Below are 14,106 nucleotides of genomic sequence, written 5' to 3'. Positions count from 1 at the left end.
TACTTGAAGAAATCCTCTCTATTATTAATGTTATTGGAGCTTGGAAAATTATTGACACATTCTCTCAATTCATCGGCAGCTCTTACCCAGCTCTTAACTTCAAATTGGCTATCTTACGATAATCACTTTTTTTCATTGTTTTTCATTTAAAGAAATACTGAGATTTTTCGATACTAATTTCCAGCTCATAAAAACCAGATAAATATGTTGACTGATTTTCACTCAAAAATTTACGAATTGCTTCAAATTCCTTTGGAAAAAGTGTTCATCGTTTCTTGATAAAGACATGCATTCGGATTGTTTCATTTTTTTAAATAAAATTAAGAAAATGAACCAACACTTTTAACCTTAATGAAAAAGGCATTAACAATCACAAATCCAAACACTCCTTACTTTCTCTCCCAATGGAATCATCTCTAGAAACAATTTCAAAAAATGGAAACACAATAAAATAGTTAAATGGAATTTAATATCTGGAGAGATTAGTTCAACACTTACTGGATTAAAATTAATTGATAAAAAGTATTTCTCTGTAAGCCAAGCTCTGATGAGGAGTAGTTTTTTAGTTAATGTAATAAGACAATAAATGATTGAGACAATACGTGGTGAATTGAGACATGTTAATGGAACTTACCATTCAATCTATCCCATTTCCCTTAATTGGATTATTAGAATTTAGCAATTCGTATTGTTCATATTAATCCTCACAGTCAGCAATCACAATAACAGTCAACAATTCATAGCAAAACAAGATATTTAAAAATCAATGACTTGCTCCAATCTGAAAAGAATAATGACTGTTTGTTGAAACAGGGTATTGAAAATTGACTTGAGTAGATGGCTCCTACAAATTTTGTTAGCAATCTCGATGGGAATACAGTGGCTTCCAGCAATTTTTGTCACCATTTGTGCCGGCAGCAATTCGAAATGATTATTTGATTTTTAAATATGGTTTTTTTATTTAAATCGTATGGATTATTGGGTTTATCCTCTCTGTTAAAAATGGAATTAAAAATAATATCATAAATATTAGATGAAAATAAAGACTTGCACACCATGATACATTCTGAAAGGTGTTATTTTACAAAAAATGAAAGTTGAGAAGGAGATTTTTCAATATTGATTGCAACGTTATAAAATTCCAATTATCTGTAGTTTATTGACATTTATGGAATTAAATAAAAATTAAAAAAATAAAAAATGGTAAAATTTATGAAATTGCTTTTTTATTCGTGTTTTAATTAGGGGACTCACATATATTAGATGAAATTATCATCTTCCACATCGTTAATGCAGATACAATCCTTCATGATTGTATTTTTCATAATGACCTTTCTAATGACTTGTTCATAATTGCATCGAATAGAGAGGAAGGAAATGGGATAAAAACCATTTTCATATTCAAGACATGCACTTGGAAAATCAAAGCGCAAATACTTGCCAAAACCTTTGGGATGAACAATTCTATTCATTATTCCAAAACATTTTGGCAAGTATTCCTCCTTGTACAACTCATCATTGTCATACAATAAATTATTCAATCCTTGATACTTGATTGAGGCAATGTTAAAGGCATTCAACAATTTTTGAGGAGCATGAGGAAAGTAGTGTTTGAATTTCTCTCTTTCCAACATGAATATAAATGGTTTTCTCAATACTACTTGATTATTACTTTCAATCACATAATTTCCCTTCTCAATATGAATGGTATTATTAGCATCAGAATCAAGATGTAAAAGTTTGAGAGAAGTGTTAAAACTTGAATAATTCAATCTATCCAATGTTGAGAAATTAATTTTACCATCAAAAATGGAATGTAAGCGATTGACACTATCAGGATCACTAAAATTGCTATTGAGAGGATGAAATGCTTGTTCCAACAATTGACAAATATAAAAGGTTTCTTTCAATTTACGTATGGGTGTATCAGCTTGAATCTCTAGAGGACAACTAAAAATTAATGTGGCCTTACTAAAGGCTCTATTGATCAATCGATCTGAACTGTCATATTTGTAACCATTCATTCTCTTTTGATAATTTTCACTTTCACCAATTTGAATCATTGGTTCCATTTGATAATCCTTTTTGAAAATAAATATCATGACATAAATAATTGGATCTGTTGCATTAAAATTATCAAGAGTTTTCAATTTGAAATTCTTCTCAATCAATTCAATCCATTGAGAATATTGTTTCTTTTCAGAACCATTTTGAATCCAAATAAAATTGTAATTCTCCTCAAGAGGTAATAGTTTCAACAAGTTTCGATTTCTGACCATAGCTTGATTCATTAATTGATGAGCAGTATGGGGTGGTTCATAATTTTGAAATTTTGGTTTCCACTCTTGAAAACCATTAAATTCTTCTTGAAAAATATTACAATAATCATGACAGGAAGTGTAAAATGTTTGAATTCGTTCTTGAATGGATTGATTACTTTCTTTTGATTGAGTTACATTAGTTTCATCCATCATTTCATCTTCCTCATAATTGTCACAGCCGTTTTCATCACTTTGAATTGACATTTCATCTTGTTTATCACTTTGAATTGACAGGTCGTTACTTTGAATATCATCAACTGGGTATTTCAAATTAAAAAGACTAGTATAATTCAAATTATTACAGTTGGAAAGTGTAAAGGTCCATTCTATTTTTTTGGGATTAGCTGTTTTTTGAATCCAAATAACTGGATCATGATCAATTAATTTCAAATAGGTACATCCTTTACAAAGAATGGAATAATTAAAGCAAGCAAATCCCATACACTGAGAACACTTTTCCTTCTTGTGATAGAGTTTGCTATGAACTTTGAACGATTGTTTGACACTCTCATACGATTTTCCATTCAATGAACAAAGTTGAGCAGCAATGACAGGTTCACTATTTGTAGTGTTTTTACTCTTGTAATGAGCAAAACCAATTTCAGCCCAAATTGCATTGATTTCTTTGAGTGAAACCTTCTTGACATGAGTTTGATTATGTAACAAGTTTTGGAAATATTGTTTGATAGTTTCAGAGTCGGGATGAATTTCAAAGGTAGAGACACCCTTTCTATTATATGGAGTTTGTTGAATGGGTGGTGGATTGATAGCAATTTCTTTTCGAGTTGATTCAATAATTTTCTCCTCATCATTTAAAGTAATTGAAAAGAGAATGGTCTTTTTCAGATTAGGATAAAGGAGAGAAATTTTGTGCAGTGTTGTATTGGTAGAAGGATTGGATTGAATGACTCTATTTGTAAAACATTCCTTCATTCTTCTCCATCTCTGTTTCGATTGAGAGTTAGTAAAATGATAGTCGGCATTACTTTGATTGATATTCAAATAATTTCCATGAATTAAATAATATTCCAAGAGAATTTGATCCGTTTCAAGGCTAGTTTTACCATTCCTTTGTGATGAACAAGGTTGTTTAGGCATTGAATATTTGAATAATTTTTAAAGACAATTCGAAACCCTCCCTTCAGTATTTATAGTCTTTCCGAAATGCTGAAAAAGTCTTTAAAAATACATTATTCTGAAATGGTCCGAAAGTTGAAGAGTAGAATGATAATTCATAGTTGTTGATTAGACTGATAATTCATAGTTTTTGAGCATTTTTTTTTAAAATTTATTTTAGGTTGTCGTGCACGACAAGGTAAACAACAATGTAAAATATTGTAAAAGAAGATCATTTGCACCCGACAACAAGGGCAAGTTTTCAAAGCTGTCGACAGTACAAAAGAAGCTGATATGCAAAACAAGGAGCAAACTTGTTCGTTTGTCCATTGTTTAAATTTGGTAGTATCCAATATTTGTTTGTTTTCCAATACACCCCATTACCCATTAAATTTCAAAATAGCGAAAAGTTGTAGTTCCGATATTCTGTCTCTATGACATTTTGTAAGAGGTTGTTGAGACGGTCTCATAAACCAGAGGAACTACGGTAATACTGTTCAAACACTAGGGCTATTTTGACCGTGGGGGTGTATTGAGTAACCAACTATTCTCGTTGCAACGTTATAAAATTCCAATTCATTCTCAATGCTCTTTGAATCATGTAGAAGGCTTTTATTGTTGGCCAACCAAAACAGTAAATCAGATCGCTTTGGATTAACAGTTGGAAATTAAAGATGGATGGTCCATTTTGAAAAGCCATCATGTTGTGAAAACCTAGAAATGACTCGTTTGAAACTCTTTCTACGGTACTCAATTCGCCAATGGATTGGTTCAGAAACTAATGCCTTACACCACTATAGTTTATTGACATTAATGGAATTTAAAAATGTTCAAATTTATGAAATTGCTTTTTAGTGTTTTAATTAGGGGACCTATCCACTTTTCAGTAAATTATTACATTGGCAAATTGAGTACCGTAGAACTAGTAAATTTAAAAATGTTTTTTTATTTGTGTTTTTTTATTTGTGTTTAAATTAGGGGACCTTTCCACGTTTCTTACAGCTCGTACAGTGCCAATTTTAAGAAACCAAATACCAATAGTTTATTGACATTTTTGGAATTAAAACAACATAAATTTCATAAATAATTTTAAAAAAATGTTAAAATTTATGAAATAATGTTTTTTTATTTGTGTTTAAATTAGGGGACCTATCCACGTTTCTTATGGCTGACACCAACAGTCTTACCTCTTCTACCAGTAGTCTTGGTGTGTTGACCTCTGACTCTAAGACCCCACATGTGTCTCAAACCTCTTTCAGACTTGATCTTCTTAAGTCTTTCCAAATCTTCTCTCAAGTACATATCGACAGCGTTGGCAACCAAGTGTTCAGTGGCACCACTCTTCCAGTCTCTTCTTCTGTTCAAGAACCAAGATGGAATCTTGTACTTTTCTGGAGCAAGAATGATATCTTGAATCTTGTTGATTTGTTCTTCGCTCAATTCACCAGATCTCTTGGTAAGTTCGATTTCAGCCTTCTTCAAGACAATACCAGCGAAACGTCTACCAATACCCTTAACAGAGGTCAAGGCATAGAGTGCGGATCTTCTACCTTCAATGTTAGTGTTGAACAAACGCAACAATTCCTTGAAGTTTTCTTCTTGAACGACAACCAAGCTCATTCTTCTTATATTGAAGGGAACAATAAGTTATTGTTGTTGAAAAACAAAGAGGTTAAAAAAAAAGCATGATAGTAGCAATACTCACTTGTGTTATTTTTTTTCGGAAACAATTTTAAAAAATTTGGGTGACCAGTATTTTTACAATGAATATTTTTGTCATCATTTGGAAACACTGCAGCAAAATTTCAAGCAACAAACCGTCAGAGGCATTCAAATTACTCAGTACATGTTATTTACTCAATTGACACGTCGAAGGAATACACGTAGAGTAAAAACTGCTATACATTGAATCAAGCAGGGCCGTAACACATTGTGACCAACATGTCCATTCAACTAATTAACTATTTAAAAAATGTTTAAAAGCCTCTCTCAAAATCTTGGCTTTGGGGATTTGGTAGCCGACAATTCTACTGAATCAAAATCGACATTATCATCATCAACAACATCATCTCCAAACATGCCTAGAATTGAAAGCACACAACAAATTACACTCTCACCACTCATCAATTCGGAGGAGGAACATCCCGATATTCAAGACGAACAAATTATGAAAAATAGTAAATTTAAATCCTATCGAGAGGATATCATTTCCGTATTAAAATCATTTGATAATACTAGGGAATGGGCTGATTTGATCAAGTGTCTTCAAAAGATGAAAAAAGTCTTGACCAAGAACGCTCAACTTCACATTCTTCCTGAAAAAATTACAGTTTGTAAAAGATTGGCTCAATGTTTAAATCCTGCTCTACCTGGAGGAGTTCATTTGAAAACATTGGAAACATATGAGGAAATTTTAAAATTAATTACTGTAAGTGTATTGAATTTTGGAGCAAGTATCATATGGAAATTTATATTCTATTCAGGGAAAACGTTTGGCAAGAGATATTCACTTGTATAGTTCTGGAATTTTTACACTCTTTCCAAGTGCTTCTTCTCAAATCAAGGTATGGAATTTAATTTAATTTTTTAAATAATTGACAAAACACAAAGCCTGTAATTTTAGATTTAATCGAGACTTATTATTTGCCTTTAGGAAAATCTCTTTTACCATGCTTGTCTGGTTTAATTCTTGTACTATTATCGGCATTGGAAGAGGAAGGAAGTGATATTTACAAACGAGTAGGTTTTCATTTCGAATACTATAAGTGCTTAACATTATAGACACTGAAAATCATGAACACATTGAGAAATATTAGTGATCAGGAACTATTTTTCAAATCTCTTTGGAAAGGCATACTTTCGACACCATTTTTTAGAGTTTCAGGACTTAATTATATAATTTATTGTTTAAAAAGTGAGTAGATTTTTTATATTCTCAACAGTTCGATAATTGGCAAAAATAGAAAATGAACAAACTCTTAATGCTCATTCACCAATATTTGGAGAATCTATTGAAATTGTATCACAAGCAATTATAACAAGTTTAAATGATAATAATGTCATGGCACAACGGGCATCTTTAGAAATTCTTTCATCATTTATTACGTTGGATAAAGTTGTAGAGGAATCGTCAACTATTTTTACAATGGAACAATTGACAAGTATTTGTAGTATTGCATTATTATTAATTGAAAAGGGAGATGTCTCTATCAATAGAAGAATATTTTCTTGGATTTTTGGATCAAGTGATATTGATTTGGATTTCTTTTCTAAGCATTCTATTCAAATTGTATCTCGTTCTTTTAATTTAATTTTACAAAAATCTTCATCTCAACCTTCCAATAAGAAGATATTTGATGTTATTTATTTGATATTAGAAAAGATTGGAGAAAATATCTCCATGAAGGAAAAGTTAATTTCTTTAATATTATTGGAATTAATTCATGTTTTAAATAGTGAAAAGGAATCATTTAGAAAAGAAACTATTAATTTTATTTCATCTACTTGTTCATTTCCCTTGTTATGGGAAAGAATCAATCAACTATTTGAAGAGGCAAACGAGAATGAAGCTCAGGAATTGGAAAATTATACTCTTGTAAAGGGCACTTTGGAAGTTATTTTCACTTTGAAAAAGGACCAAATTCCAAGTGAATACTTGTTTAAAATTTGTTCAGTATTTTTAAACTTGTTCAATTTGAAAGTTGACAAAGTTTTTTATAAGGATTATACTTCTATTGAGAGAAATATTTCCATTCTCTTATTTTTAATTGAAAAGATGGAAGAAAATCTTCCAAGTGAAAGTTTAATGTTGAATTATATTAATCAAATTCATGTTGAATGTGAACAATTATTTACCAATATTGTGAATACTTATATAATTTCAAACAAATTTAATTTAGAAGATACATCTATTTTATGTACAATTTATGTAATTGCATGCGATTTACTTTACACGTCATTCAAAAAGAGAAGGTCATTTATTAAGTTAGTAGAAAATATACCGCCAAAATCAGTAGAAATACCTCTAGGTATAAAATCTATTTATTCTTGTTGTTTTTTAGAGGACTACAACATTTCACTGGCTGCTATTGAGTCATTCTTAAAATTATTATCTAATGATTCAGGGGTAGACTCTCATCAACAACGTGCAATCATTAAGGATGTCAACTATTTAAAACTAATAACTTCCAGATTGTGGGATATGTTAACACCTTCCTATTCACAAGTTCATCATGAAGTTACAAAATTACTAGTGGATATTTATAATTTAAATAGAACAATATGTAATGCTGTTGTTTCAGATTCTTTACTCAGTAATACTATTGAATCAAAACTCGAGGGAAATAGAAGATTTGCTCTTTGTTGGAGATTGACAGACGATTTAAATATTAGACAAAGAATATTTGAAGATGGATTTTATTTAATGCTTGATTTAATTTCAAGTGATCAAGCCTCTATGAGGTTAGTTGGCCGCTCATGGTTACTGTCATCATTTTCAAATATTAACAGAATTTTGGATCCACTTCTTTTAACATTGTTGGATAAACAATCCATGAGAAGTCTTTTCTCTAGACATAATAGAGTAAAGTCGTCAGATTCAACTACTTCAGATTGTTGGTCAGAATCTAGTCCTTTGGATCGTTTCCAAGAAACAAATGACACTTTACAAGAGAGAAAGACTCTATTCGATGAAAGTAGATGTAAATATGTATTATCATTATTGAGAAATATTTTAAATGTTTCTCCTCAATTATTTGTTGAAAAAACTGGAAGAATGATTGCCAGTGAGGAAGTTTTAAACATTTATGACAAATTTATTGTAAATAGACCATATTATTTAAATGAAGAAAATTTACCATCCAAATTAGTGAATCTACAAGATAGGGATTACTTTTCTATCATTTCAGTTATTTGTATCAAGATGATGGAATGTGGAATTTATATTAATAAGAATAATGGAACGACAACCTCTTCAAGTGATATTTCACTTGAGGAATGTATTAGAACAAGTGCAGCTTCTCTATTGAAAGATATTCTAATCTATGGAAGACAATCCTCAAAAGCAACAGAATTGAGCAAATCTTTGTGTGAATGTATTTTATATCATTTAAAGATTGCTATTGATGATAATGATACTGTATTCCAAGTTGAATTACTTGAAATACTCAAGACAATTATTGAACAATTAGACTCCAATACTCCAATGAAACCTCTCCAAAATCTGTTTCCAATCACGGCTAGTCCTACAAAATCAAACAATGATACCTCAAAGGAGTCTCTACCAATAAGTAGTTTACTCAACTCGCCAAACTTTCTCATAACACTTATTGAAGGAGTTAGACATTCAAGTAGAGTTGAACTTTCTGATTCTTTCCATTCTTATTCATTATTAAGTTATTGGATAGATAGTATTTCTTCATTCCTTCCTCATTTCCATAATCAATTACCAAAATTTGTAAACATGTTGGTTCCACTCATTTGTGACATTATTCGTGAATATTCATCCTTGGGTATAGATAGCTTTAGAGGACAAGCTATTCGAACTCTTATTGGAGGGTTGAGGGAAGTTTCAAGTTATTGTGTTTTAAGAGAAATTGAAGAACCAAAACCAAATGAGGAGACACCATCAGGTATTGTAATGCCATTCAAGGCATTCACAGATTTTATGAAGGATGTCTTTACACAAGATGATCATAACTCTGGTTTTATTTCTCCTGACTATGAAGCAAGAAAATACATGCTTTCTGAACTTCCAAACATTATAGAGTCCATGGCCATAACATGGCAAGCTTTAAGAATTTCTAGTGGTATACCAAAAGAAACAACCAATAAGCAAACTACAAAAATTCATTCTATTTCTCAATCAGGCTCTCTTCATTCTAAATTATCTATTGAAAAAAGTATTCTTCAATTTATTGATCCATTAATTGTTAGATTCCCATTACAATTAATTGCTTCTATACTTGTGTTGTGGTCAAAGACTCATACCGATTCAAACATTTCAATTTATTCTGATGAACATTCTTTGGATAGTCATCTTATTGATATTTTAAATAATTGCGATAACACAACACCTGATATTGTAGTTACAAGTCTTATTGATTTGATATTATCCCATGACAACCCTCAAGAAGAGATTGCTATGAAAAAGATGAAGGACAATTACTCTCTTCACCTTCTCTTCTTTTACTTGAAAAAGTGTATTAAGAGTGAAATTTATTCTCAAATAGCAAACAAGCTTGTAACTCTGATCTCTTCACTAACATCTGATAAGAACTCTGATCTATTAACATTATCATTATTATTAAGAGTTGTACATCAATTTTTATCTAGTTGGGGATCATATCTACAAAATGATAAAAAATTGAAATCTACATTGAAAGATAATACTCAAAAGTTGATAGAATGTTGCTTTACTCTAACAAATAAGGATATCAATGAAAAACGTAATGAAATCATCAAGGAAATCAAGAAAATCTCGTCAACTAATAATTTACAGAATTTAGATAATGTAAAAGATTCCATCTTTAGAAAATCCTTACACGATCACAGTGATCCATCTTTTAACTTTTTAAGACTTTTATCATCCACTTTAAATGATATAATAACTTATTTGTATGGAGAAAAAGATTTAGGACAGCCATTAATTATTGCCATTATTTATCCACTATTTTTAATTATTAAGAATAGAGAAACAACAAATTTAAGAAGAGTTAAACAAGCTGTTAAATTAATTTCTACTTTCAGTACAGCAATTTTAAATATGAGACCTCTCAAAAAAGAAATATTTGATACAATTGCAGATAATTGTTTCTTCTATTGTGGAGCTAGTACATTCAAGTATTGGTTTAAAATTTTCAAAAATATGGAAATTACTGATACATCACTTGTTCAAGATTTATTGACTCGATTTGCATCAACTTCAAGTATTTTAACATCAAGTAGTACAGAAGTATTTTCTAGAGCTAGATTATTGAAGAGAATTGCTTTCATGTTATATGTTGGTAATATTAATGATTACAATAATTTTGTACCAGCCATTGTAGAAAAAATTGTTGAATCATTGAAGGTTTCTGGTTCTCCTCAAAGTAATAATGCTCTTATTACAAGCGTTTTGTTATTCTATCGTGTTTTAATTACTAGAATTTCGACAGATAATTTAAGAAAATGGTGGCCAATGATTATTACTGAAATTATGAGAGTATTTAGCGACAAGATTGTTGATGATGAAGATTCAACTGTTATTATGGATGCTATGAAATTCTTGGATGTTGCTACTGTTAAACTACCAGAAGAGTTCCAAATTTACAAATGGATCTTTTTGAGCGACTATACCACAAGACTCAAAATAATAGATGTTCAAGTATTCTTTTCACCATACTTGGATCAATTTTTAGACAATAATAATAACATAGAACAAATGACTGATGATTCGAATAATACTTCTAACGCTATTAGAAAACCAATTAATTATGAAATCTTGAAATCTGATTTGAAATCTGCTAAAAGCTTTGCTTCAGAACTTTCTTCAAAAAGAAGACAAGAACAATTATTTATGGCTACCAGCAACAATGCAAATGTATGTGATGACTATGAAATTAACAGACTTGTTCAATTGGATTTAATTGAATTAACAAAGGAAGACAATTATAGACTTAATAATCAAGTAATTGAAGAAGACAAAAATGAATGGGTCGAAGTCGATTCATTAAACAAATAAATTAAATATTTATATTGAAGGACATCTATACATATATGGAAGATTTTGTACATTATTTTTGTCTTTTCTCAATTTTACAATAACTCTTTCAGTATTACCTCTATCATCACTTGAAACAATTTCACCTACATGATGAACGGTTGGGATTGATTGATGCTTATCTGAATGAGTTACGATGGGCAAGCTGTATGTTGGGGTTACCTTCAAAATTACTTGACCTATTGAAGTCTTAGAGTGGATTTTGGACATGTTATTCATTACGTCTGAATCTGTGGTGATTGTTAATGTTTTAGTTCGGTTAGTTTCATCAAGCTTAGTTGAGGAATTCCAATCTTTATCATGATCAATCGATGAAGATAATTCAAGAAGCTTTTTCTTTCTTGACTCAGACCTTACACTAGAAGTAACAGATACAACAGATACAGCATCATCATCACCCTTAATGCTTTGGGGAGGACTTGGTTGCTTGGTAATAGTGTCTTGTTGGCTACTACTTGAAGTTTGTACATTGACATCCTTATCCTTCTTCATCTCTGTAACTCTATCCTGAATGACAGATAGAGCTTCCTTAATCTCAAAATCGTTAATAACTTGATTAAAAATGTAAATAATATTTACAATCATTGAAACATACATTCTTCAAAATCAAGATCATTTACAAAGTCCAATACATCTTGAATCTCCTTTTCCTCCTTCTTCTCAAGTTCATCTGTTGTCATTGCCCATTCAGGTTTTTCCACTTTCTTTTTCTGAAACAAAATTTAATTCTAAATTATTTGAAAAGAAACAAACCTTTTCCTTCTTCTTTTGTTCTACAAGTATTTGATCCAGTTGTTTTGTTTTTCCTTCCATTAATTCTTCAACCTTTTCTTTTGGCATATCAAGTTCGCTCATCAATGCCTGTCTAATTTTTGCTTGTGTTTCAGAGAATGAAGTTTTCTTTCTCTCTGAATTAAGCTCACTTTCAATCTTTTCATGTCTTTTAGCCTCCTGTTGTTGTTGGAGTTGTTTAATATATTTCTTATGTTTAACCAATACATTCGAGTCATCATAATGAATTTTAGGATCGGTTCTTGCTCTCGTAACTATATTATCATCATCTCTTGCTGGTGGCAATCCTAAATACCTTTCCTCAAAGAAGGCTCCTGAGGGAAGAAAAGGATCCAGATGAAGAGCTTTTTTATAATTTGATTGTGGATCATTACTAACTCCCGCCTTATCTACTGATGAGGAAGGTCGATGAGACATCATCACAGTCGTCACTTGATTAGGGCTAGGTGTAACGCTTGCCCTGTACTGGTCTATGCTTGAACCATCATCCATTTTTTATATGATTGATTTTCTGTAAATTTAAAATTTACTCTCATGTAACGTTCATTTGTTTCAGTTAGTATTTTGGAGGGTAAATTTTTAAAAAGGATTTTGCCTAGTATCTCTCCTTTCTACTATTATTAATAGGTTGTTTTAAAGAATGATTGTAATTGCAATTACAATATATAAATTAATTTAAATAATATTAAGGTCAATGGTATTGAATGATTATTATAATTATTTTAGAAATAAAAGAGCTATTGAAACATCTCATGTATTAAAATTAAAGAATTTTGTAAAATACCAATACATCAATTAGGTTATAAATAAATTTCATAAATATTCAAATATCATAATAGTATTAAGGTTCTAATTGGAAATCTCCAACGATCACATTCCCTATTATGAATGAAGTTGTTTGTAACGGTAAATACCACATGGCTGATCATAGTTCTCATCACTCTGCTATTTATCTAGATTACACCACCGTAATCCAGTATGGATAACAAGTAGATAACAACTCAATATTATTGAGCACATGGTAAACAGATAATGAAAGAACATGGAGTTCTCTGCCAACTCATTCGTGCGTGTATCGTCCAATAGAATCAAGTTGACTCGTCATTAAATTTATTTTTAATATCTCGGAACCTGTTGGCTTTTATGACAGTTTAAAAGGCAAAGCAACTTTATTTATTTTGGCGCCGTTGCGTAGGACAAGCCAATGACTGCAGGGTGCCAACTCATTTTCATTACAATTTTTTTTTCGCAATTTAAAAAATCGCAACAAGCTGCTATCGGTTTGACCAACGAAAAAATTGTACATTAACATTTTACTGAGACGCGCAAAAAATGGGTCAATCTATTGCTAAACTCTTCGAAAACCTCTTCAAGAACAAGGAAGCCAGAATCCTCTTGGTTGGTTTGGATGCTGCTGGTAAGACAACAATTCTCTACAAACTCAAGTTGGATGAAAACGTTACTACCATCCCAACTATTGGTTTCAACGTTGAAACTGTTCAATATAAGAAGATTAACTTTACTATGGTACGTACAACTGTTTTTAATACTGTTGTAGCTAATCTTTAAATCTATTACTTTACTCCAACATTATTAATATTTAAATATCTTATTATTATTACATGTTAATATTGATGATGATGAATTTAAAAATTAAAAATCTTGATGATCATTAAAAACAGTGGGACGTCGGTGGCCAAGATAAGATTCGTCCATTGTGGAGACACTACTATGCTAATACCAACGCTGTTATTTTCGTTGTTGACTCTAACGATAGAGACCGTATTGGTGAAGCTAGAGATGAATTACAAAAGATGTTGAGTGATGACCAATTGCGTGAATGTGTTGTTTTGATTTTGGCTAACAAGCAAGATCTTCCAAACGCAATGAGTGCTGCTGAAATGACTGACAAGCTTTCCCTCCACAATTTGAAACAAAGAAACTGGTTCATTCAACCATGTTGTGCTATCAGTGGTCAAGGTCTCTTTGAAGGTCTCGATTGGTTGTCTAACCAACTTTAAATTAAATAATTTTGAATTTAGTTAATTTAATTTTTTGATAAATATCGATAATAGTAAATTATTTGATGACATCTTTCATCGATTGTAAATAGTATTG

At 30.8% G+C, this 14,106-nt stretch overlaps 6 protein-coding genes across 6 annotated transcripts; 3 read left to right on the top strand and 3 right to left on the bottom strand.

The window, feature by feature from the left end:
• Window positions 1–1,259: 1,259 nt before the first annotated feature.
• Window positions 1,260–3,419, bottom strand: NAEGRDRAFT_68992 (uncharacterized protein; the record flags this gene model as incomplete). The annotated part of the gene is made up of 1 exon (XM_002675620.1): window positions 1,260–3,419. The coding sequence occupies one exon, from the start codon at window positions 3,417–3,419 to the stop codon at window positions 1,260–1,262; it is 2,160 nt and encodes a 719-aa protein (XP_002675666.1).
• A 1,127-nt stretch (window positions 3,420–4,546) lies between these two features.
• NAEGRDRAFT_82651 (ribosomal protein S13) lies at window positions 4,547–5,059 on the bottom strand. Its single transcript, XM_002675619.1, has one exon. It carries the CDS (start codon window positions 5,055–5,057, stop codon window positions 4,587–4,589), a length of 471 nt encoding a protein of 156 aa, XP_002675665.1. The 5' UTR covers window positions 5,058–5,059; the 3' UTR covers window positions 4,547–4,586.
• Window positions 5,060–5,409: 350 nt separating this feature from the next.
• On the top strand, window positions 5,410–6,019 carry NAEGRDRAFT_68990 (uncharacterized protein; the record flags this gene model as incomplete). The annotated part of the gene is made up of 2 exons (XM_002675714.1): window positions 5,410–5,865; window positions 5,888–6,019. 2 exons carry the CDS (start codon window positions 5,410–5,412, stop codon window positions 6,017–6,019), a joined length of 588 nt encoding a protein of 195 aa, XP_002675760.1.
• A 479-nt stretch (window positions 6,020–6,498) lies between these two features.
• NAEGRDRAFT_68989 (uncharacterized protein) lies at window positions 6,499–11,157 on the top strand (the record flags this gene model as incomplete). The annotated part of the gene is made up of 1 exon (XM_002675713.1): window positions 6,499–11,157. One exon carries the CDS (start codon window positions 6,499–6,501, stop codon window positions 11,155–11,157), a length of 4,659 nt encoding a protein of 1,552 aa, XP_002675759.1.
• Window positions 11,158–11,883: 726 nt separating this feature from the next.
• On the bottom strand, window positions 11,884–12,480 carry NAEGRDRAFT_68988 (uncharacterized protein; the record flags this gene model as incomplete). Its single annotated transcript, XM_002675618.1, has 1 exon — window positions 11,884–12,480. One exon carries the CDS (start codon window positions 12,478–12,480, stop codon window positions 11,884–11,886), a length of 597 nt encoding a protein of 198 aa, XP_002675664.1.
• A 768-nt stretch (window positions 12,481–13,248) lies between these two features.
• NAEGRDRAFT_83201 (ARF/SAR family small GTPase) lies at window positions 13,249–14,079 on the top strand. The gene is made up of 2 exons (XM_002675712.1): window positions 13,249–13,515; window positions 13,671–14,079. The coding sequence occupies exons 1-2, from the start codon at window positions 13,321–13,323 to the stop codon at window positions 14,007–14,009; spliced, it is 534 nt and encodes a 177-aa protein (XP_002675758.1). The 5' UTR covers window positions 13,249–13,320; the 3' UTR covers window positions 14,010–14,079.
• The last annotated feature ends 27 nt before the right edge of the window (window positions 14,080–14,106 follow it).

The sequence above is a fragment of the Naegleria gruberi genome (assembly GCF_000004985.1).
Source record: "Naegleria gruberi genomic scaffold NAEGRscaffold_32, whole genome shotgun sequence".
Lineage (NCBI taxonomy): Eukaryota > Heterolobosea > Eutetramitea > Acrasida > Naegleriidae > Naegleria > Naegleria gruberi.
Note: the sequence above shows the minus strand (reverse complement) of the source record. Positions and strands in the feature narration are given on the sequence as shown.

Coding starts and splice junctions, on each gene's coding strand:
- NAEGRDRAFT_82651 (XM_002675619.1), bottom strand. CDS start 5,057: ATGAGCTTGGTTGTCGTTCAAGAAGAAAACTTCAAGGAATTGTTGCGT.
- NAEGRDRAFT_83201 (XM_002675712.1), top strand. CDS start 13,321: ATGGGTCAATCTATTGCTAAACTCTTCGAAAACCTCTTCAAGAACAAG. Junction 13,516..13,670: donor AGAAGATTAACTTTACTATG/GTACGTACAACT, acceptor CATTAAAAACAG/TGGGACGTCGGTGGCCAAGA.